At 41.5% G+C, this 25,102-nt stretch overlaps 1 protein-coding gene across 5 annotated transcripts in view; it reads right to left on the minus strand.

Annotated features, from left to right (window-relative positions):
• Positions 1 to 323: 323 nt before the first annotated feature.
• The window catches only part of DNAJC13 (DnaJ heat shock protein family (Hsp40) member C13), a 215,749-nt gene continuing 190,970 nt past the window's right edge, over positions 324 to 25,102 (minus strand). For all 5 annotated transcript variants that reach the window (XM_044292710.1, XM_044292709.1, XM_044292708.1 and 2 more), the window contains 12 exons: positions 24,018 to 24,109; positions 17,939 to 18,038; positions 17,616 to 17,690; positions 16,361 to 16,473; positions 16,106 to 16,275; positions 15,465 to 15,507; positions 14,676 to 14,849; positions 7,415 to 7,594; positions 7,190 to 7,330; positions 4,908 to 5,051; positions 4,728 to 4,827; positions 324 to 1,250 (listed from right to left, as the gene is read on the minus strand). In XM_044292710.1, coding sequence (XP_044148645.1) covers positions 1,153 to 1,250; positions 4,728 to 4,827; positions 4,908 to 5,051; positions 7,190 to 7,330; positions 7,415 to 7,594; positions 14,676 to 14,849; positions 15,465 to 15,507; positions 16,106 to 16,275; positions 16,361 to 16,473; positions 17,616 to 17,690; positions 17,939 to 18,038; positions 24,018 to 24,109 — 1,430 coding nt within the window. In that variant the 3' untranslated portion in view covers positions 324 to 1,152. The remainder of the gene's footprint in view (positions 1,251 to 4,727; positions 4,828 to 4,907; positions 5,052 to 7,189; positions 7,331 to 7,414; positions 7,595 to 14,675; positions 14,850 to 15,464; positions 15,508 to 16,105; positions 16,276 to 16,360; positions 16,474 to 17,615; positions 17,691 to 17,938; positions 18,039 to 24,017; positions 24,110 to 25,102) is intronic.

The raw sequence follows: 25,102 nt of genomic DNA on the forward strand, positions 1-25,102 counted from the left end.
ATGTTTTATGGGTTGTGCAGTGGCGTAATATTGAGGACCTATCCTCAGGATAGGTAATTAATATCAGATCGGCAGGTGGTCTAACGCCCTGCATCTCTGCAGAGCAGATCTCTTGTATGAGAGATGCTTCCTCTTCAAAGTTTACTTGTGCTCTGTCTCCTTTGTAGCAGTGGCCCAGTGTAATTACAATTGCTCGTCTCATTCACTTCAGCTTAGACTGATCGCAAACATATCTGTACTAATGTTAGTATCAATTATATGTATAAAGTATCACACAAAATATGTGAAGGGATTTTTATATGTGGCAATAAATACTATATACAACAGAATCATAGTTTTAATATAAAAATTTGTAGGCAACATGGCAGCATCTGACAGAAGTTCCATTAAGGTCATTATTTCCCTTTATTTTCTTAAAATTTTCTGTACAGGGATGAATGATCCGTATAATGTACATTCATAGAAAGCTGTATATACTGAGGAATAATGGAGGAATCATGTCACTATTACACTAGTCTCTTACATAACAAGCTGACATTTTGATATTCACTTTTATTTATTATTTGGTAAAGCTATGCTGTACATGGGAATATCATCATCTCTTCATTCTCGAGAGGATGGTGTTAAGGATTTATAAAGGACATAGTTCATAGACTGAACACTGTAGGGATTCCATACTTCGCAGTGAGCCCAACCACTTCCAACATGGCAGAGACCGGCAACATAAATGCTCTTTCATTCTAGACCACAACTTTACCAATTCTTGGAATATAAAACTTAGAAGGAACAGATTATTATTACTTCGATTCACAGTCTTGTAAACTAATACAAAAGAAACAGAATGTGCTTAGATACAAAATGAAAGACAACAGAACAAGTTTTGTGACCAGATGGCTGATTCAGCTGAGTGTTTTCATGGTATGTTACATATGCTTTATCAGGATCACATCTCCAATGATTTTTTTTATTTTTATCCCTAAATAAAAATATATTTATTACAAAAAGGAATAACACTTTGCTTTAAAACAAGGAAGGCAGAAAATAAAGTCCTTTGAATCAACCCTGGGGTGGAGGAAAACGTTTACAGTGCTTTTCCTCGTGCAACAAGCAGGTCCTCCTTTTGAGACTTCATTGGTGTAACATCTGTGTTGATTAGCCAAGATCTCCTACTTCATGGTCCACTGGCGGTGGCACATTGGGCATAACTGTAGATGAAGACCCTGCAGTAAGGTAGCCAGCAACGCCAGGTCCTGAACAAATTACGAAGACTATATTAGCTTTATGTCCATAGTTTTTATTTTAAAAGTTATTCAATTTACAAAGTTTTTCCTGGTTTTCCAGGATTTTTATACTGATGACCTATCCTCACTCCTCTGAGCGCCACTGCCTTCTCACAGCTCACCAAGCACAGCGCCGTACATAGTATAGTGGCTGTGCTTGGTATTGCACTGAGCCCCATTCACTTGAACGGTCTGAGCTGCTCCTAGGTTACGTGATCGATGAATATGTCATCACTTGGCCTATGAAAAGCAGAGAGAAGACAGGAGCGCCGCTGCCTTCTCAAACAGCTGATTGGCGGGGTCTGATCCCCACTGATCAAATACTGATAACCTATCCAGAGGAGAGGTCATCATTAGGGATTCACATAAAACTTTGTTCTAATAAACGAAGACACTACAGATTCTGTTCTCGATATTTTGTTCTGCTGGAAGATAAGCCACAGTCAAAAATGTCTGCTTTACTATTGTACTGGTGGTTTAATTACGGTCACCATATCAGTAACTGTCTTTGGTGTTTCTTAAGGACTTGATCTGAGAAACAATGGATTACACAAAGAATGCAAATAACAAGTAATGTAAATGAAATAGACTAAACACAAACCAATGGGGGTGGAGGGTTGGTAAAGTATATGCAGTCATGTCTGGAGCACAAGATGCATGAATGCAGCAGGTGCAACAAGCATTGTACCTGTGTTACAGAGCTAAACAGCAGTTAGCAAGCTGCCAGGAAGAGAGCATCTAAAGCCCACTTCTGAGATGAAGGGGGCTGCTACCAGTAAGAAGGGAAGGAGAGACACCTGAAGGAAGAAAAGTAAAAAGCAAGGGTAGAAGAGGTTAGGAAGGAAGCAGACAGGAACAAGCAAAAAGGGCATACATGTTCACCATCTTAATGGACACTCGCACTTAGAGAAGCTACTGACAGAATTTCTAAATGTCATGTAATGTTTTCTTTTGTCATTTGCTAATGCCTCTCTGCACAGAGCTATTTCCATAACAGGTGCCCTGCAGCTGAATACAGGCCAAGATCTGGATACCACTTGGTAAAATGGTGATACAGAGGATAATGTCACATCAATCCTTCAGTAAGTTCTGCACCAATTATACCCTTCACATTATGCTGTGCAGTACCTGCATTTGACCACTGCACCAGTCATGTGCCCTACATACTGACATCACGATATGGCACGTCATCACTGCTACAAGTGGGGGACAACTGGCATTGAAGCAGTGGGAAGGGGGGGCTGAACATATGTTGATTATATTTAGCAATTTTAATACATATGCAGTTGCTAAAATGATTAACAACTAGGCGGCCCCTTTAATGCCAAAATAGGGTAAGAGTGCACAATTAAGAAAGAAGTACAGGATTCATACAGATAAACAAAGGTACAGCTCTTTAAAGTGGCTTTCCTGTTTTTTAAAATCCCTCTTCCTATGGGTTGGAAATAACCAGACCTGTGTCGCAGGAGTGCCTCTACATGTGGTCCAGAGCCATTTTAAATATATAAATTTCCCCAGGGATGATAAATTAGAGCAAGGAAAAATTACAACAGTTGCCCATAGCAACCAATTAAAAGGGTATTCCAGTTATAACAAGTTATCCCCCGTTCCACAGGAAAGGGGATATGTATCAGATCGTGGGGGTTATACCACTAGGACCCCCATCGATCACGAAAATGGGGCCCCCATACCCTGAGGAGCCTCCAGAAATGGACAGAGCAACTGGTGAAAAATGTACACCGATGCTCCATTCATTTCTATGGGAAGGCCAGAGATAGCTGAGTACTGTGCTCAGCTATCTCTGGCACCCCCATAGGAATGAATAAAGCGACGGAGCACATTTCCAACCAGCCACTTCACAATGTATGGGACCCCCCTTTTCCTGATCATGGGGTCCCAGCAGTAGGATTCCCTCCAATCTCATAATTATCCCCTATACTGTGTTGTAACTACCCACGTTGCGGCTTTCATATTAGACAGTTCGAATACTATTAAATGGTATGGATAGCTCCTCCTCCTCCAACTCCATGCCCTTGTCTGATAAATCTCCTCCTTTGAGTTATGGAGCTCTACTATTATCAACATAACCTAAGTTGATATCTATACTTTTTTTTATTTTTATTTTTTATATAAAACCTTCATACACAGAGAAAAACTCCAGGAAAACCACTTTATTATACAAGCAAGTTCTGAGCTGCAAATCTCCCAAAAATAAAAACAGATACTGATCAATTCCAAAACATTCCACATAGGGGGTTAAATAAGCATGCCATGCATATGTTCTGCATTAGAACTGTATATATTCATGAATGCTATCATGTTGAGCTTTCAATTAAAATGTACAACGCCTACTTCTCGCTACAACTATTATTAAATGGTGTCCTTTCTTTAGTATATAGCCATCAGTGGTTTGCTGAAGCTTTGAGGTCTAGAAAGATATGATGAAGTATTCCATCTAACTAGCTAAGCATGGTTGTCGTGGATCCATTCTACTTAAAGGGGTTGTCCCACCAAAAATATTCTACAGTTTTCAGACCAGCACCTGAAACAGAATACTTTTGTGATTGCATGTCATAAAAAAATGTAGTATAACCACTGACTTATTCAATGAAACCTATCTGTATAGCACCACTTGCTGTTTGCCCTTTTTCTAAATTCTCTTTCCAGCTCACTGAGTTTGACACACATGCTCAGTTCAATCCTTCAGCAGAAAGGGCATACCCACTAAGAAAGTGAAATAAATCTAGCAGAGTAATTGGCACAATGAATGAGGAGATCTCTAGATCCACGTGAAGTACATGGTTGCTTCTAGCTTTGTCAGAAAGAGATTGCCATGTACTATATGATATCAGATTTTCTTTTTCCACATTTGTTGTTATTGGGGTAGGGTTTTCTATTTTTTCTTCCACAAATAGAAAAAATATAAAGCATGCACCAAACATTTCTTGTGGATTTTTTTGAATTAATTGGTATCGTTAGTCTGTACTCAAATTGTCAATATATTTATGCACTAGAAACATTGTGGCAATACCTACATTGTAAAGGCATTAAAAGGGTCTGCCCCAAATGGACAGCCCTGAAAGACTGTAGAGACCACAGTGATTAGATGGCTACTACAGGAAAAACTGGATATTACATGGCACCCATTCAATGAAAGTAAAGTGCAGAGTATGCTTTTTGCAAAAGCTCTCTGCTATAGCTAATAGAAAGGGGTTCTAAGTTGGTGAATTCCCTCTATGATATCTATATGCCCCAATACTGAAAAAGCATATTGGTAATAAGGTTGGGGCAACCCTTTTAGCTAAGGAAGGCCACCAGCAAAATGGTGAATGCAACTCTGAACGGCAGTACATGCATTAAATTAGGATCAAAACAAGCCACAATGCACTTATGAAGTTAGCCAATTTCGCAGTGATTGAGGTAGAAATTCCAAACAAAACGGCTTACCAGTGAGGTATCCTGCTGTTTGTGATTCAGAAATGAACAAGTCATGTTTCTGATCTTTAAAGGCACTCCATACAGAGGATCGAGACAGGATTTCATTTACCTAGACAATACACATGAAATTACCATTTACTAGAAATAGAGGTAGGTACATACATTACATTATTGCTGAGGATTACTCACCTGTTCTCCATACTGTAGGCTACGAGTCATGGACTTCAAAGCTTTAACTATCTGAGCCTTTGTGGCTGCGGGACTTTCTAGGTTCTCAAGACCTTGACCCTCAAGCAATCTTAGTAAATATGGAACTAAATCTGCTTTCAATGCCTAGAAAATATGGGAATATTAAATTGTACAGTGGTCAGTTGTGACGCTCTTCTGTTAAAGGGATTTTATTTATTTATTTACCTGAACAGAAAAAAAAAGTTAATTAACAATATATATCCTATAGGAAATCTACCTCTGCTTGCTACCTTTTAAATGCAACATCTGATGTAAAGACTGTATTATGAGTAATGTTCCAACATTGTAAGAGCAGATGCACCAAGCACGTTATGTTATGTCATAATATTTATGGCAGTCACAGTGTCTGGATAACTACAAGTAGGGACAAAGCAATAACATGTACCATAGTCTCACAAACGCTTCAAAACAGAACAAATGGGCAAGTGTAAGGAATTGAGCAACTTGGACAAGGGCCAAATAGCGATTGCTAGATGACTGGGTCACATAATTTCCAAAACAGCAGGGCTGTTCCTGGTGTCCAGTGGTTAGTAGCTAAAAGTGGTCCATAGAGGGACACCTGGCAAACTGGTGACAGGATCATAAGTGGCAAAGGCTCACTCATGCGGTTGGGGTGTAAAAGCTAGTCCACTATACAATAGAAGAAGCTGTGTTGTTCTAGCACTGAAGCTACAAGGTAACAGCTAATCGGCAGGGTGCAGGTTGTCAGGCCCCCTCTGATCTAATAGTGATGGCCTACGCCATCAATAGCAAAGTCCTGGAAAACTCAGTGTTTCTCAACTCCAGTCCTCCTACTGGTCATGATTTGAGAATATCCCACAAAATGAATACCTGTGGTAAGTCCTGAGGCACTGACACTAATTATATAACCTGCTTAATACTAAGAAAATCCTGAAAACATGACCGGCAGGTGAGCCCTAAGTTGAGGAACCCTGCCTTAAAGCATAATGCCATACATGTAGGGCATGTGCTGAGCCAGCTCCATACATGGTGGTTGCCAGCTCTATAATACAGCAGGCACTGTGCCGCAATGACGCAGAAACCAGTTATTTTAGCCCTCAGATACCATGGTCAATAGCGTGAGTTTAGGTATAGGGAGGGGGCTGAGGCTCCTATCGGTCTTGATGACAGTCTGGTGCCTGTTGAAGGTTCTAGGCCTGTCATGGTAAGCTGCCTGTAAGGCCTCATGCAACTTGCAACATCCGTGCGGCAGCCGGGACGGATCAAGACCCATTCAACTTGGGTCCGCATCCGTGATGCGATGTGCACATGGCCGGTGCCTATGTATTGCGGAACCGCTGTATGCGGGCTGCAATATGGCCACGACCAGGCAACGGCCGTGTGCATAAGGCATAGCTTTACAGGCAGGCAATTAAAATGTCATAGATGATAATAGATTTCTATTATGGTCTATGGGACAAGCAATTAGAAGATCGCAGGTTATAACTCCTCTAAGGGAGCTAAAATTGTGAAAAAAGTAAAAAAATAAATTTTTTAATATAAGTATTACAAATTTAAATCATCCTCTTTCCAAAATTTACATACAGAAATAAACAATAAAAAAATTACCATAACAGGTGTTGCCATTTCTGAAAATGTCTTAACTATTAAAATATAAAAATATTTTTCCTGCGTGGTGAAGGACATAACGGAAAAAAACAACACGATCTGCCATTTTTTTTTTCACCTTGCCCCACCCAAAATTTTCGATTTTGCTCATTCATTGGGTAATCAGCGGCAGTATTATACTGCCAGATCATCGCTAAGGAGCTTGTTAGTGATGATATGGCAGACTTTCTGCCAGTCTAATACACACTTAAGTATATTGGAAACTTTCTTCTGCAAGCAAGTTAAGCTTAATTAAAGGTGGGTTGATGGATCTCAGAAAATCCCTTTAACTTTCATAATGCAAGACATCTAGACATAAACAGATGGGCGAGATATTGTCCATTTTTATTTCAACTGCCCATATGCAGCCTATACTACTTTGCAATACAACACAACACTATTGTGCTTACTACTTGTTTGCATCCCATACTTAGCCCGTTTGGCTGATTAGTAGAAATGGTATCTTATGTCTACAGTGTGTTTGACACAAAGCGTTTCAATAGTACGGTATGTAACATTCATACAAAAATACCAAGTAAAAAGATCTTATAAATGTGTGATTAGATATTAATATACTCTATGATCAAAATAATGTTCTACAAAAGTTTTCTTACTTGTGCCACCAACTCAGTTTGCTCCTTCTGGAACATCCTATTAAGTGCCTCACAGGCTATTCCAATCATGTCTGAGCGTTTTTTCATCCCGCACATGAAGGGTCCAATTGTTTCTAGTGAGGCCATTGCTCGAACACATAACTAAGATAAAACATGGATGTTTAATGAAATAGAGATGATGTGACAATGAATGCAGAATACTATGAAAAGAAATATAGTACAAACCTCATTATCAGTCATAGTGTGGATAACCCGTATTGCACACTTTGGAATGGCATTGTTTTTGTGGTTCAAAGCCTGGAGGATCTTAGGCTGGTGACCCAAAGGTGGAACTTGATCCAGTAACTGAGGCTGAGCATTGAACAGACAGACTGTTGCTGTAGTTACAGTTTCTAAGGTTTCACCCTATAGGACAAATACAATATTCATTCATTAATTCCATCATGCAACAAAAAAAAAAAAAAAAAAAAACTTTTCGTCTGCTACTAGGCAAAAACCATTTGTCCTATACTAAATCGAGTATGCGGAATTACAAATCCGAAGTCAGAATTGTTGTAACACGTCACAAAATTTTGCTATGCATAAGTATGCCTAAATGAATTAAGCACTTGCAAAGCATTGAATAATTTTGAACACAATGAGTTTTACTCCAACAATTACCTGATCTACATCAAAGTTTGCGTAGTAAACAGTGTATGAAAACGTAATGGAATAACAACATTTCAAAAAGTCTGTGACCACGCACTTCCGCTCCGGTAACAGCGTTTCCCGGCTGAGATTGGGAAACCTGTTACATTGATCTAATAGGCTAAAGCCTCAAGCATGCTTTGGTGCCTATTAGATGACTATACCAATACAGGCCACTAGACGCCAGCATTGTATTGGTATAGTGCAAATGAAGTTTTCAATGGTGTCTATATAGACATCAATGAACAAATTAGGCAATCTAATGATTGGCAGTTATTGTAAAAAAAAAAAAAAAAAAAAAAATGTAAAAGCTTTTGCAAATATAAAAAAAAAAATTAAAGTTCAAATCGCCCCCCTTTCCTTAAAATAAAAATACTTAAAACAATAAAAAAAATAAACATCATGGGCATCGCCGCGTGCGAAAATGCCCATATTATTAAAATATAACAATATTAAATGGCATAACGAAAAAAAAAAACTGCCATTTTTTGTCACTTCAACTACACAATAATTTTTTTTTTCAGTGATCAAAAAGTCGCGCACACGTCAAATTGGCATCACTGAAAAGAACAGATTGTTCCGTAAATAATGAGCTCTCACACAGTACACATAACTACAAAAAAGTTATAGGGGTCAGAATATGGTTATAAATCTTATTTTTTATTTTTCCTTAAAGGTTTTAATTTTTTTTCAGTATTAAAATGCAAGAAAAATTATACAAGTGGGGTATCGTTTTAAACGGACTAACCTGGACAATGACAATTTTACCCCATAGTGTACAGTGTAAAAAAAAAAAAAATTATAACCTTTATCAGAATTGAATTTTTTCCTATTCTACCCAATTTGGATTTTTTTTCCCGCTTATTACTACATGTTATGCAACTGTAAATGGTGCCATTAGAAAGTACAACTTGTCCCACAAAAAAAATAAGCCCTCATAAGGCTATGTGAATGGAAAAATAAAAAACTTAGGACTATGGGAAGGTGGAGAGTGATAAACGCAAAAATGGAAAATCCCAGGGTCCTTAACCCCTTAAGGACATAGCCCTATTTCACCTTAGTGACCAGGCCATTTTTTGCAAATCTGGCCAGTGTCACTTTAAGTGCTGATAACTTTAAAACGCTTTTACTTATCCAGGCCATTCTGAGATTGTTTTTTCGTCACATATTGTACTTCATGACACTGGTAAAATGAAGTAAAAAAAAAAATATCATTTTTATTTCTAAAAAAAATAGAAAATTTACCAAAAATTTTGAAAAAAAAAGCTAATTTCTAAGTTTCAATTTCTCTACTTCTATAATACATAGTAATACCTCCAAAAATAGTTATTACTTTACATTTCCCATATGTCTACTTCATGTTTGGATAATTTTGGGAATGATAATTTATTTTTGGGGGATGTTACAAGCCTTAGAAGTTTAGAAGCAAATCTTGAAATTTTTCAAACATTTTAAAAAACCCAATTTTTAGGGACCAGTTCAGGTCTGAAGTTACTTTGCAAGGCTTACATAATATAAACTGGATTCCCAAAAAGTTGGTACACTAAACAAATTGTGAATAAAAACTGAATGCAATGATGTGAAGATGGCAAATGTCAATATTTTATTTGTAATAGAACGTAGATGACAGATCAAACGTTTAATCCGAGTAAATGTATCATTTTAAAGGGAAAATACGTTGATTAAAATTTTCACGGTGTCAACAAATCCCCAAAAAGTTGGGACAAGTAGCAATAAGAGGCTGGAAAAAGTAAATTTGAGCATAACGAAGAGCTGGAAGACCAATTAACACTAATTAGGTCAATTGGCAACATGATTGGGTATAAAAAGAGCTTCTCAGAGTGGCAGTGTCTCTCAGAAGCCAAGTTGGGTAGAGGATCACCAATTCCCACAATGTTGTGCAGAAAGATAGTGGAGCAATATCAGAAAGGTGTTACCCAGCTAAAGAAAAATTGCAAAGGCTTTGCATCTATCATCAACTGTGCATAACATCATCCGAAAATTCAGAGAATCTGGAACAATCTCTGTGCGTAAGGGTCAAGGCCGTAAAACCATACTGGATGCCCGTGATCTCCGGGCCCTTAAACGACACTGCACCACAAACAGGAATTCTACAGTAAATGAAATAACAGAATGGGCTCAGGAATACTTCCAGAAACCATTTTCAGTGAACACAATCCACCGTGCCATCCGCCATTGCCAGCTGAAACTCTACAGTGCAAAGAAGAAGCCATTTTGCCAGGGATCATTTAAAATGGAGTGTGGCAAAATGGAAGACTGTTCTGTGGTCAGACGAGTCACGATTCAAAGTTCTTTTTGGAAATTTGGGACGCCATGTCAACAGGGCCAAAGAGGACAAGGACAACCCAAGTTGTTATCAACGCTCAGTTCAGAAGCCTGCATCTCTGATGGTATGAGGTTGCATGAGTGCGTGTGGCATGGGCAGCTTGCATGTCTGGAAAGGCACCATCAATGCAGAAAAATATATTCAGGTTCTAGAACAACATATGCTCCCATCCAGATGTCATCTCTTTCAGGGAAGACCCTGCATTTTTCAACAAGATAATGCCAGACCACATTCTGCATCAATCACAACATCATGGCTGCGTAGGAGAAGGATCCGGGTACTGAAATGGCCAGACTGCAGTCCAGATCTTTCACCTATAGAGAACATTTGGCGCATCATAAAGAGGAAGGTGCAACAAAGAAGGCCCAAGACGATTGAACAGTTAGAGGCCTGTATTAGACAAGAATGGGAGAGCATTCCTATTTCTAAACTTGAGAAACTGGTCTCCTCGGTCCCCAGACGTCTGTTGAGTGTTGTAAGAAGAAGGGGAGATGCCACACAGTGGTGAAAATGGCCTTGTCCCAACTTTTTGGGGATTTGTTGACACCATGAAATTCTGATTCAACATATTTTCCCCTTAAAATGGTAAATTTTCTCAGTTTAAACTTTTGTTCCGTGATTTATGTTCTATTCTGAATAAAATATTAGAAGTTGGCACCTCCACATCATTGCATTCAGTTTTTATTCACGATTTGTATAGTGTCCCAACTTTTTTGGAATCCGGTTTGTAGAAACCACCAAAAAATTACCCCATTCTATAAACTACACCCCTCAAGGAATTCAAAACTGATTTTTACAAACTTTGTTAACCCTTTAGGTGTTCCACAAGAATTAATGGAAAATAGAGATACAATTTCAAAATTTCACTTTTTGGGCAGATTTTCTATTTTAATAATTTTTTTTCCGGTTACAAAGCAAGGGTTAACAGCCAAACCAAACTCAATATTTATGGCCCTGATTCTGTAGTTTACAGAAACACCTCATATGTGGTCGTAAACCGCTGTACGGGCCATGTGCGCAGAAGGAAGGAATGCCATACGGTTTTTGGAAGGCAGGTTTTGCTGGACTGTTTTTTTTTTGACACCATGTCCCATTTGAAGCCCCTCTGATGCACCCCTAGAGTAGAAACTCGATAAAAGTGACCCCATCTAAGAAACTACACCGTCAAGGTATTCAAAACAGATTTTACAAATGTCGTTAACCCTTTAGGTGTTCCACAAGAGTTATTGGCAAATGGAGATGAAACTTTAGAATTTCAATTTTTTGGCAAATTTTCCATTTTAATCCATTTTTCCCAGCAACAAAGCAAGGGTTAACAGCCAAACAAAACTCAATATTTATGGCCCCGATTCTGTAGTTTACAGAAACACCCCATATGTGGTCGTAAACAGCTGTACCGACACACGGAAGGGCGCAGAAGGAAAGGAATGCCATACGGAAGGCAGATTTTACTGGACTGTTTTTTTTTTTTACACCATGTCCCATTTGAAGCCCCCCGGATGCACCCCAATAGTAGAAACTACAAAAAAGTGGCCCCATTTTAGAAACTACGGGATAGGGTGGCAGTATTGTTGGTACTAGTTTAGGGTAGATATGATTTTTGGTTGCTCTATATTACACTTTTTGTGAGGTAAGATAACTTTTTTGGCACCGTTTTTATTTTTTGTTATTTACAACATTCATCTGACAGGTTAGATCATGTGATATTTTCATAGACCAGGTTGTCACTGATGCAGTGATACCTAATATGTATACTTTTTTTTTATTTATGTAAGTTTTACACAATGATTTCATTTTTGAAGCAAAAAAAATCATGTTTTAGTGTTTCCATAGTCTGAGAGCCATAATTTTTTCAGTTTTTTGGCGATTACCTTGGGTAGGGTATGATATTTGCGGAATGAGATGACTGTTTTATTGGCACTGTTTTGGGGTGCGTGTGACTTTTTGATCGCTTGCTATTACACTTTTTGTGATGTAAGGTGACATAAAATGGTTTATTTAGCACGGTTTTTATATTAAAAAAATTACGGTGTTAATCATACCTAATATGTATACTTTTTGTTTTTATTTATGTAAGTTTTACACAATAATATAGTTTCTGAAACAAAAAAATAATCTTGTTTTAGTGTCTCCATATTCTGAGAGCCATAGTTTTTTCAGTTTTTGGGCGATTACCTTGGGTAGAGTATGATATTTGCGGCATGAGATGACGGTTTTATTGGCACTATTTTGGGGTGCGTGTGACTTTTTGATCGCTTGCTATTACACTTTTTGTGATGTAAGGTGACAAAAAATGGTTTATTTAGCACAGTTTTTATTTTTTATGGTGTTAATCTAAGAGGTTAGGTCATGTGATATTTTTGTAGAGCCAGACGATACAAAAACGGCGATACCAAATATGTATACATTTTTTGTAAGTTTTACACAATAACGGCTGTTTTCAAACCCAAAAAAAAGATGTTTTAGTGTCTCCATATTCTGAACCATAGTTTTTTTTATTTTTTGGGCGATTGTCTCAGGGATTGTCTCATTTTTTGCGGGATGAGGTGTCGGTTAGATTGGTATTATTTTGGTGGGCAAACGCCTTTTTGTTCGCTTGCCGTTGTACTTTGTGTGATGTAAGGTGACCAGAAACTGGTTTATTTATCACAGTTAAAAATGTTTATTTTTTACGGTGTTCATCTGAGGGGTTAGGTCATGTGATATATTTATAGAGCCGGTCGATACGGACGCGGCGATACCTAATATGTATACCCCCCCCTATTTTTTTATAATTTTTTAACTTTATTAGGGGAAAATGACGTTTTTGTTTATTTTTACTTGAAACGTTTAATTTTTGAGGGGGAAAACTTAATTTTTTCAACTTGTTTTTTTCGTCCCACTTTGGGACTTTTGGGGGTATATTCCTTTACAATGCATTCCAATACTTCTGTATTGGAATGCATTGGCTGTATGAGTAATACTGTGTATGTACTCATATAGCTTCCGGAGTCTGTGAGATCCAGGGGGCTGGATCTCACAGGCTCTCCACCAGAAGGCAGCGCAGATGCCTCAGGAAGGCATCGCGCTGCCTTCCATGCCATCGGGTCTCCCCCCCCCCCCCCCCCACAGCCCCATGGGGACCCGATGGCACCGCCGCCGCACTATAGAAAGCCGCAAACTGCAGGACCCCCCCCCCCCCCCGCACATTTAGCCGAGGTGCCTGCGCAATGATTTGAGCAGGCACCTTGTTCCGATCAATGCCCACCGGTGATCAGAACACCACGTGACGTACCGGTACGTCATGTGTCCTTAAGGACTCTGGAAACATGCCGTACTGGTACGTCATGTGTCCGTAAGGGGTGAAAATCTAAACGTGTCAGGCAAATTGCGAGTTCATATTTGGAATCGGCGCGCTCATTTTAGTATAAATCACATGTTTTTCTCTCAGTAGCAAAATCATTGTTGCGCGGTATTCTGGATCATTGCACATATGAAAACAGTTTACATACACAATGTAATCCAAAAACGAATACAATGAACTGAGTTACATACTGGTACACAGGGAGAGAGAACCCCGCCTATGAGACTTACAATCTACAAGGGAAGGGGGGTACCTAATGCTTTGGAATACACAGCATTCGAAAATATTATTGCCTGTCAGTGCGACACTGACCGGCCATGGCAAAGGCATGTTCTAATACTTGCCCTAATAGGTGAATGCTTTTGGCATGGCAGACCCTAATAATTTGTTATGGAGAGATTACATATTAATCTTCTACTGCTAGTTAAAGGGCCTCTGTCAGGAGATTTGTACCTATAAAACTGGCTTACCTGTTGCATGTGCGCTTGGCCACTGGAGGCATATGTGTTGGTCCCATGTTCATATGTGCCCAAACTGCTGAGAAATATGGGAATATGGGGCATTGCCATTACTCTTAGAAGCTCTGCTCTCTCTGCAACTGATGCATCCTCTGCACTTTGATTGACAGGGCCAGGTATGCATGATGACTTTTTCACTGTCTGGTCCTGTCAATCAGGGCACAGCAGTTGCAGAAAGAGCAGAGCCTCTAAGCGTAATGGCAATGCCTCAGTTGCTCCTAGATGCTCATTTGTATATATTTAAACTTCATTTTTCTCAGTAATGAGGGCACATATGAACATAGGACCAACACAGATACCTTCAGCTGCCAAGCGCATATGCAACAGGTCTGCCAGTTTCACAGGTACAATTTGCTGACAGATGCCCTTTAAAGCTACATTCCAACAACGGTTGAAGGCATATATACAAGATATGTTATCAATGTCTGATTGGGACCTCCAATAATATCTAGAATTAAGGATTTTTGTTTGGTGCTGCAACACCCAGAGCCCTAAATTTACAATATGGCAGAAACTGGATAACTGAGTCTTATGACATTCCAGCAATATACATTACATCTGAAAAACATAGTCATCTCCCACAAATCTTACATGAACATTGTTTTTTTCCAGGAGTTCAGTAAACTTTTCCAGTAAAGCAACAAGGAACTCTCTTGGCTTCCGCAGCACCCATGCAGGCTGAGCGATAAATATTCTTAGGAAAACGCCACCAACTGATAATTCTCCATGTGCCTCTCCAAATGCGATGCTGAAATCATCTGGCAACTAAAACATAACAAAACCATTTAGAATATTGCTAGAAAAAACACCAAAAAATAAAATAAAACACATCAAATTCTATATTTAAAATATGCTTAAAGGGAACCTGTCATCAACTTTATGCTCACCTCACTGAGGGCAGCATAAATTAGTGACAAAAATGCTGATTTCAGCGGTGTGTCACTCATGAGCTAAAAGTAAGTGGCTGCTGAGAACCAGCATCATAATCATTGAAGCACAGGACTATTATTCATAATCTCCTGCTGCACTCTCACCTATCTGCTAATGATTGGCAGTTCTCTCCTAGGGAGAAAGGAAGAAAACTAGGTAAGGTAGAAGACTGTCAATCATCAGCAGGTAGGCAGGGATTTATGAATAACCATGAATCTTCTCAGGTGGCCGTGACCCAGTCTGCAATGATTGTGATGTTGGTTCTTAGCAACCACTTACTTATAACTTATAAATGATAGACCACTGAAATCAACTCACCTGTCTCTACTTTATTCTGCAGTTAGTATGGGCAGCATAAAGTTGATGACAGGTTCCCTTTAATAATTGTAAGGGTAAATCTAATTATTTGCCTACAACTCAATTTCTTTAAACAAACTTAAAACAACTTACCCTCCAATTTGCGTCAGGATTTTCTACCTGCTGCCTAAAGTGCCTAAAATTTAAAACAGAACATTAGTGTACGTCCAAAGCAATAAATATCATCAGACAGACTGAGCAATTATTACAGGAAAGTTGTTTTTCCCCCTATAATGTGTATGTAGTTAACATTCATCAAACACAAATATCTGTACCTTAGATTGCACATGGGCATTTGTGTCAGCTCTGGTCTGCACTGAACGAATAGTTAAAGGGGCATTCCTATCTGAGTCATTTATGCCATAAACACCAAATAAGTGTGACTCCCACCTCTAGAACCCGCTCCTCTCTCAAAAATGAGACCATGTCTTACAGCCACTGTAAATGCAGAACTAGCTGAGCATGCATAGCTCTCTCCCTTTGCTTCTTTGGGAGTTCTGAAAATAGCTGAGCACACTTACTACTTAGCTACTTGCAATAATGCCATAGAAGAGAATAGAGAGAGCCAAACATTCCTAGTGGCTCCAAGACAGGGCCCCACTCTCAATATAGTAGGTGGTATGGTATATCATGTGGCAGTGCAATACATTTCAAACTAGACTTATACTCCAGTGGTCTAGCGGTGAAAAGTTTATTTTTAAGATAATGTCAAGGACGACTTTTGTTTCACTTACTCTAACATCATTTCACGAACTGTGGTTGACACTTTTTCTCTGGAGTTATCATTCCAAATTAATTCAGGATTTTCATGAGTTCCTTCAAATATATGAACAGTAGCTTCAGCGTTGTCCCTCATTGCGTCCATGAATACCCCTGGAAGGAACTTCATCAGTGCTATTCTGACCTAAATTTATAAGGAGAGATTCTGTTATCCATTCTTTCAAAGATAATTCAATATACCGTAAATGTAGTTAACAAAAACAACTCACTTTAGGGCCAACAAGTTTGTCAGTTGTCATCTTGGCAAACAGCTCTGCTGTTTGGGATCGGACTTGGGGGTGTGTCGAGTTACAAAACATATCCAGTAAGTAGATTAATGCGCCTGCGAAAAAAATTGTAAAAACTATAGTAACTAAATTGAAGGCTGCACATAGGGCAGAGATCTCAAACCTTTTCCAGCTTGCGAGACACTTTCAAATATGACAGGTGGTGTTAAGTCACATTAGGTATTAAGAGTAAAAAATGTCTATCAAAAGTTTTATTTGGATGCTATCTAGTTCCCACCATAAAATCTCCTAGAGACGTGCAAAGAGACTATGGATCTGGCTTTACTGCCTCCAACAATCAGAGGTGATAACATACAGGAGGCACTTTGAATTAAGAGATTGAGAACATACTCCCGTACTCCTGGAAATAATCTTCTATATTTTGCTGCCAAGCAAACAAATGATTATAAATGGGAGAAAAACACCCCAAATCAAAAGAGGACTCAATTAGTACATAGAAAAAATGGTTTCTATTCTGACAGACTGTTATGGAAAATTCCTGAGAGGATAATTTAAGTTTTCCTTTCCAAAACAGCACAAATCTACCCTTAATATAATGGGGTGTGCACAAATGTCTACATACTCTTCACGTTACTGGACCCCAGCAGCTGCTACCCCTCAAGAGAAATCCAAAACTTTTTTCATGTTCATGTTTCATAGGCTAAGAAATTTCTACACTCCATTGTGATGACATAACATTTTCCATGCACTTCAGTTGACAGCTATTCCTCTTGACACGTCAAATTTTATTTTTTTAATTTAATGCACTTATATAGCGCCACTATATTCCGCAGTGCTTTACAGACATTAGCATCCAACTGTCCCCAATGGGGCTCACAATCTAAGGTCCCTATCAGTATGTCTTTGGAGTGTGGGAGGAAACTGGAGTACCCGGAGGAAACCCACACAAACCCGGGGAGAACATACAAACTCCACGCAGATGTTGTCTTTGGTCAGATTCGAACCTAGGACCCCAGCGCTGCAAGGCACCAGTGCTAATCACTGAGCCACTGTACTGCCCCCACTGAGCCACCGTGCCGAATGTACATGTGTTCAGAATGGGGGGTGGGAGGGTGCAGCAAGACACCTCGAGCATGTTGAAATCCAACAGTCACCCCCATGTACGTTGGAGGTCAGCTGGGGAACACAATAATAGGGTTCTTACAGTGGCAGTCAATGCACAGTATTTGTTACATACCTTTGGCCATGGCCTCCTTTATGATTTTTGTACTGGATGTTAAGGCATATAAAGTTGCAAGAACAAGCTGTCGACCTAAAAATAGAACACAAATCACATTTCCTTGAAGAACTTTAGTTTACATTCCCTATCTTTTCTATCTAAACATCTTACAAATAAATATATACTTTTCTACGACTGTCTAATAATACAGAACATTTAATAACCTTGTAATAATCAGGTCCCAATTATATTAAATTAATTTACGGTATATGTTTAGCAATCCAAGGACCATGAGCTGAATGCATTTCCTGATCACTTCAAATAGGGAAGGTAAGACTTACTTGTTGGTAATGAATGCAACAAAGATAATAAGCTGGAAAGAACCATGGACTCTGCAATGTTATTAACACATTCCTGATTACTGGTGACTATGTTGACTACCTGTTATGTAAAAGCAAGAGAAAAAAAATACATGGAAATGAGATCTTCATAAAAAAAAAATAATAATAAAAAAAATAAACGGAAAAAGTGCAGACATGTAAAACCATCCAAAAGACTACATAAAACAAATTAGGCTACTTTCACAATTGCGTTTGGGGTTCCGCTTGTGAGATCCGTTTGAAGGCTCTCACAAGCGGCCCCGAACGGATCCATACATCCCCAATGCATTCTGAATGGATGCAGATCCATTCAGAATGCATCAGTTTGGCTCCGTTCCGCCTCCATTCCGCTCAGGAAACGGACACCCAAATGCTGCTTTCAGCGTTTTGGTGTCCGCCTGGCCATGTGGTGCCAAACGGATCCGTCCTGACTTACAATGCAAGTCAATGGGGACGGATCCGTTTGACGTTGACACAATATGGTGCAATTGCAAACGAATCTGTCCCCCATTGACTTTCAATGTAAAGTCAGAAGTCCCTATTAATATACCATCGGATTGGAGTTTTCTCCAATCCGATGGTATATTTTAAATTGAAGCGTTCCCATCACCATGGGAACGCCTTTATGTTAGAATATACCATCGGATTTCAGTTAGATCGTGAAAACTCACCTCCGACAGTATATTCTAACACAGAGGCGTTCCCATAGTGATGGGGACGCTTCAAGTTAGAATATACTAAAAACTGTGTACATAACTGTCCCCTGCTGCCTGGCACCACCCGATCTCTTACAGGAGGCTGTGATCCGCACAATTAACCCCTCAGGTGATGCACCTGAGGGGTTAATTGTGCCGATCTCAGCCCCCTGATCGGGAGCTGCCAGGCAGCAGGGGCCAGACCCCCCTCCCTCCCCAGTATTAAAAGCATTGGTGGCCAGTGCGGCCCCCCCCCCTCACTCCCCAGTATTAGCATTGGTGGCCAGTGCGGCTCCCCCTCCCTCCCTCCCCAGTATTAGCATTGGTGGCCAGTGCGGCCGGCCCCCCCTCCCTCGTATTAAAAGCATTGGTGGCAGTGGCCACAGGGTAACAACCCCCCTCCCCCCATCATTGGTGGCAGCGGAGCGGCATTTCCGATCGGAGTCCGAGTTATCGCTGGGGCTCCGATCGGTTACCATGGCAGCCAGGACGCTACTGCAGTCCTGGCTGCCATGGTTACTTAGCTTATACTTACCTGCGCTGTCTGTGGCCGGCCGAGGCTCCTCCTACTGGTAAGTGACAGGTCTGTGCGGGGAGGGAGGGGGGCCGCACTGGCCACCAATGCTAATACTGGGGAGGGAGGGGGGGGCAGCACTGGCCACCAATGCTTTTAATACTGGGGAGGGAGGGGGGTCTGGACCCTGCTGCCTGGCAGCACCTGAGGGGTTAATTGCGCGGATCACAGCCCCCTGTAAGAGATCGGGTGTTGCCAGGCAGCAGGGAAAAAGTTATGTACACAGTTCTTAGTATATTCTAACTTGAAGCGTCCCCATCACCATGGGAACGCCTCTGTGTTAGAATATACTGTTGGATCTATATTATAGGTGCAGATCCATCTGTGCAGATACCAGACGGATCCGCACTGAATGCAAGTGTGAAAGTAGCCTTAAATGGTTTTATAAAATTTTCCTACAAACACAAAAAGGAAAGCACTATCTAATTATGTAGAGTCAAATGGTATCCCTTCCTTCCAGCAGCTGTGAGAATAGCAGATGTGATATACAGTACACTCTATATGATTCAACTCTATATGACCAAGTTTACTTTCACACTCGCATTTTGGCTTTCTGTTTGTGAGATCCATTCAGGGCTCTCACAAGCGGTCCGAAAAGGATCAGTTTGCATTCTGAATGGAAAAGGATCAGCTCAATTCCGCTTTGGAGACAGACACCAAAATGTTGCAAGCTGCAAGCAGGGTTTTGGTGTCAGTCTGATGAAACTGAGCCAAACGGATGCGTCCTGGCACACAATGTAAGTCAATGGGGACGGATCCGTTTTCACGGACCCTATTTGGCACAATAGAAAACGTATCCGTCCTTATTTCAATGGTGTTCAAGATAATACAAACGGATCCGTTCTGAACGGATGGAGACTGTTGTAATATCTAAACGGATCTGTCATGGACATGCACAAAACGCGAGTGTGAAAGTAGCCTAAGAGATGGAAGTCAAAGATTGTATCACATGATTCGGAGCAGCTACTTCGCTGACATCAAGTGATTCCACGTCTTCCATGCCATTTGGCACTTTAAAGGGAGGAGTTTGGTACTGTAGGTGTAAATTGTATTCACTAGTAAAACTCCATTCACATTCTGGTTTGTGCATTTTCAGTTTTAGTGGTCTCTCATCTGTATCATTGGGGGACACAAGCTTGACCATGGGTATAGCTGTTGCCGCTAGGAGGCAGACACTAAGCACACAAAGTGTAAGCTACTCCCCTTCAGCTATACCCTTCCTACAGGGACTAAGCTAAATCAGTTTTAGCTTAGTGTCTGTAGGAGGCAGACCTACCTGCGCTGCAGGTCTGCTGACTTTTGTCCTTTTTTGTTTTTTCCTTTTTTTAAACTGCCTTCGATCCCACCCAGGAGATGGGAGACCAGGGGGTCCCCCAAGCCTGCTGCTTCTTCCCATTCTCCAGAAGTAAAGGAGGACCAGAGGTTCCTGCAAAGCCTCTGTTTCCTGCCAGCGTTCTGATCACTACAGCTGTCCACCGCAAGTCCCCTCTGTTCCAGTGTAGCGTCCCTCCCCAAGGATAAAAAGAAAAAGTGGCCCCACAAAGTGCTCCCCCTTTTAATTCCCTCCCCTCCCCAAGTTCCTGGTCCCTACGAGGATAACCCCCCAGGAGGTCTCTGCTGGAGGGAGAGGGGGGGGGGTGGTAGGCAGTCGCCCTATAACAGGTACATGGGGGAGTACGTTTTCCAGTGCGGCCTGCAGGGCCCAGGGGCACATCTGCTGCACCTGCCCTGCGGCTTCGTCCTCCTGCTCCCTCAACAGTGTTTTCAGTCACGTATATTTGTAAAGCATCTTTGGACGTGGCCAGGCTTATGGCTCATTCGTCAGCCCTGCTGTTGGCTATTCGCCGTACCCTATGGCTCGCCTGCTGGGCGGCAGATAATGCTTCAAAGTGGACCCTGAATGCCTGGATGAGATCATTTCAGACCCTACAGATGGTAAGAGTATTTACCACAGAACAGGGGGCGGTCTAATAGGTCAAAAAAGCCATTTTTTCACAAGTCGGTCACGGACAGAAATGCAAGCCTTCCTTCAAGCCTTGCCCTTCCTGGCGTTCCCCTCAACAGGGCTCCAAGTCCTTTAATCCTAAGAACTCCGCTGCATGATGGGCTGGCTCCTGGCGCCCTCCGTTTGGGTGGGTGGCCAGCTTCATTGCGGCATGTCTGGCTGGCTCACATCTCGGACACGTGGGTGAGAGTCATTGCAGAGGGCTACAAGCTGGAACTCCTTTTTTTTTTCCTTCGGTGTTCTCCTCCGACCTCCCCCTCAAAGTCTTTGTTTTAAGGCAATTCGCACACTGCTGCGGCAGGGGGTGATTGTTCCGCTGCACGACCAATCTTTGCGATTCCCAAAAAAGAGAGGACCGTCTCTGGACCTCAAGGCGCTCAACCGTTTCCTTCACATGCGTCCCTGAAATCGGTCATTGCGTCCATGGAACCGGGGGAGTATATGTCCTCGATAGACATCAAGGATGCTTATCTTCACGTACCCATCTGCGTCAGTCATCAGAGATTTCTCCGGTTTGCAGTGGGTCCACTTCACTTCCAGTTTGTAGCCCTCCCGTTCGGCCTGGCCACGGCTCCTAGGGTCTGTAAAAAGGTTCTGGCGGCAGTCATGGCCCTGCTCCATGTCATGGGGATCGTAGCGATCCCTTACTTAGCGACATCCTGGTGAAGGGTCCGTCATTCCGGGTGACAGCCTGAGAATAGTTAGGGCTCTTTACCCACAGGTATTTCGAGCGACCTGAGAGTGGTGGGGGGCGATCAAATGTGGATCTCATGGCCTCCCGCATCAACAAGTTTGAGGACTTCGTTGCGTGGTCCAAGGACCCCATGGCCCTGGCGTGCGACGCGCTGGTGATTCCTTGGAGACGGTTCACGTTTCCTTACGTGTTCCCGCCTCTTCCTCTCATTCCGAGTCTCCTCCGGAAGATCAGGTTCAAGGGACTGCCAGTCATTCTAGTGGCCCCAGATTGGCCGCGCCAGGTGCGTCTCTAGTCGCCCTTCTCACCCACAAACCCTGGCGTCTTCCTCTTCGGGAGGACCTTCTGTCGCTGGGGCCGATCTTCCAACCGAATTAAGGGTTGCTACATTTAACTGCATGGCTGTTGAAACCGCCGTACTGAAGGCTCTGGGTTTTTCGGATGCGGTGGTCCAGACCATGATTCGGGCCAGAAAGCCGTTGTCTTCCAAAATCTACCACCGGACCTGGAAGTCCTACTTTTGGTGGTGTGAGCGGCATCAGCTGCCTCCCGTTCGTTTCTCTTTGCCGCGACTCTCGGCTATCCTGCAGTCGGGCATGGACCTGGGGCTCACTCTTAGCTCCCTCAAGGAGCAAGTGTCGGCTCTCTACGTTCTTCTTCAGCGGAATTTGGCTTCACTTGCGGCAGTTTGGGGGCTTTTCTGCAGTTTGGTGGCAATCACGTCCATCTGTAGGGTGTCGGAACTTGCAGCTCTTTCATGTTGGTCGCCTTTCCTGATGCTCCATTAGGATAGGGTGGTCCTTCGCCTTGTGCAGGCCTTCCTGCTGAAGGTAGTGTCGGCATTCCATCTGAATAAGGAGATTATTCTCCTTTATTTTGTCCAGACCAGTCTCATCATCAGGAGCAGTCGCTCCATACCCTGGATTTGGTACGAGCCGTTCGCGTCTATCTGTCCCAGACATCAACTTTCCAGGGGACAGATTCCCTGTTCGTGATTCCAGAGGGGCCTAGACGAGGGCTGGCAGTGTCGAAGACTTCCATTTCCCAATAGTTTGTGGAAGAGTAACGCGTTAATGGCCGTGCCACACCATTCCAGGTGACTGCTCATTCGGCTCGGGCAGTGGGGGCCTCTTGGGCGATGCATCACAGGGTTTCGGCCATACAGGTGTGCATGGCGGCTACCTGGTCGTCTTTGCATACTTTTTCCAAGTTTTATAGGGTGCACACCTTTGCGTCTGCTGACGCTTCTCTGGGGCGTAGAGTTTTGCAGATGGCGGTTCTCTGATTTACGGGAGGGTTGCTAGTTATGCTCGCCCTTGGCGACTGCTCTGTAACGTCCCATGGTCAAGCCTGTGTCCCCCAATGATACGGATGAGAAAACTAGATTTTTGTACTTACTGTTTCTCTTCCGTTCATTGGGGGAAACAGCTCCCACCCATTTTTTTTGTTTAGGGGCCTTTTCAGGTCTGTGTGGTTCTGGGTTTGTACATAGTGTGATTTTTTTTGTGTTGCTTCTCCTACTGCTTTTGCACTAACTGTTTTAGCTTAGTCCCTGTAGAAAGGGTATACAGTCAGGTCCATAAATATTGTGACATCGACACATTTTTGGCTCTATACACCACCACAATGGATTTGAAATGAAACAAACAAGATGTGCTTTAACTGCAGACTGTCAGCTTTAATTTTAGGGTATTTACATCCAAATCAGGTGAACGGTGTAGGAATTACAATAGTTTGCATATGTGCCTCCCACTTGTTAAGGGACCAAAAGTAATGGGGCATCATAAATTAAACTTTCACTTTTTAATACTTGGTTGCAAATCCTTTGCAGTCAATTACAGCCTGAAGTCTGGAACGCATAGACATTTGTAGTTAAATTCAAATAAAATTAGTTTATTTATTGGCCCATAAAGAGGTTGTTCACCCTCAGGAGCCTCTGACGTTACAGCCAAGGAATGCCCACAGTAATGACGTGTGCCCAATGTATCATGTTATTGTTTCACATGACAACGTGTTTGACGTGGGGAGAGCTGCCAGGGGTGGGGCACAATTGTTAAATTGTGACTATTTACCTCCAAAGCAAGCTGTTGAACTCTTCCAGCTCCATGGACTCGCAGCAATGAGAAGATCAACTTGAAATGTCCAATACATTCTGTCTCTGACCCTGACATGGATAGAAAATAAAAGACTATATTATTCACTATACACATGATGCATATACACTTTACCTGCTGCCAGCGAAAATCCGCATGAACTTTTCACATTACATTTAACAACACATATGGAAAATTCAAGGGTGCTTTGCATTTTAACCCTATCAGCAAAGGTCCTGCCTTTCATCATTGAACCCCAGCAGGCTATGTTTCCAGGATGTCCTACAGAGAACTTGCCTGAGGATGTTACTGATTCACTTGAATCACCCTTAAGGAGCTCATTCAACTCCAATAGCTGTTGCTGAAAGCTATCTGCCCTGACTCCCGATACAGGTTCAGCCAAGCATAAAGTGGCGATCAAAATTGGAGAACACACAATTTCTGAAATGTCAAGGACAGGACATAGTGTACTCCTATGTGAATATATCCTAACATGAGTAAAATAGCAATATTTTAAGATTATTTCATAAATTGTATTTATTCTAAAGCACAGAATAACATGTAAATGAGTTAATTGAAAAAGAACACTGATCAAAACACTTTCAGATACCTGCAAGTTATTGGTGTTAATGTGGCAACTGGTGCTAATTTCTTTAAAGGGGTTGGCCACTCTTCATGTATTTGCTACTACTGTGTGGGAGGCAGTGATAAAGTTATGGTCAAGAAACCCACAACAGTCACAGAACTGTTGAAAAGACTGGAAGTGTACCAAAATCACACCAGAGCAGTGTAAGAGACTAGTGATGTCCTGTGGCCGCAGATGTGCTGAAGTCATCCAAAGCAAGGGCCTGTACACTTCCTACTGATTGGTGACTGTTATAACCTTCAGAAAATTATTTTAGAATCTTTCTCTGTGCTAAAGTCATTGGTGTTTTCTAATTCTGATTATCAAGTTTTTTGAAAAATAAATGTTTTATGTTGATGTACTGTTCTAATGGCATGGTGTACCCCTTACAAAAAAAACTTAAAATGATGATCAATGTAGCTTACATTATTTCTGAAAA

This window comes from Bufo gargarizans, chromosome 5 (assembly GCF_014858855.1).
Source record: "Bufo gargarizans isolate SCDJY-AF-19 chromosome 5, ASM1485885v1, whole genome shotgun sequence".
Taxonomy (NCBI): Eukaryota; Metazoa; Chordata; class Amphibia; order Anura; family Bufonidae; genus Bufo; species Bufo gargarizans.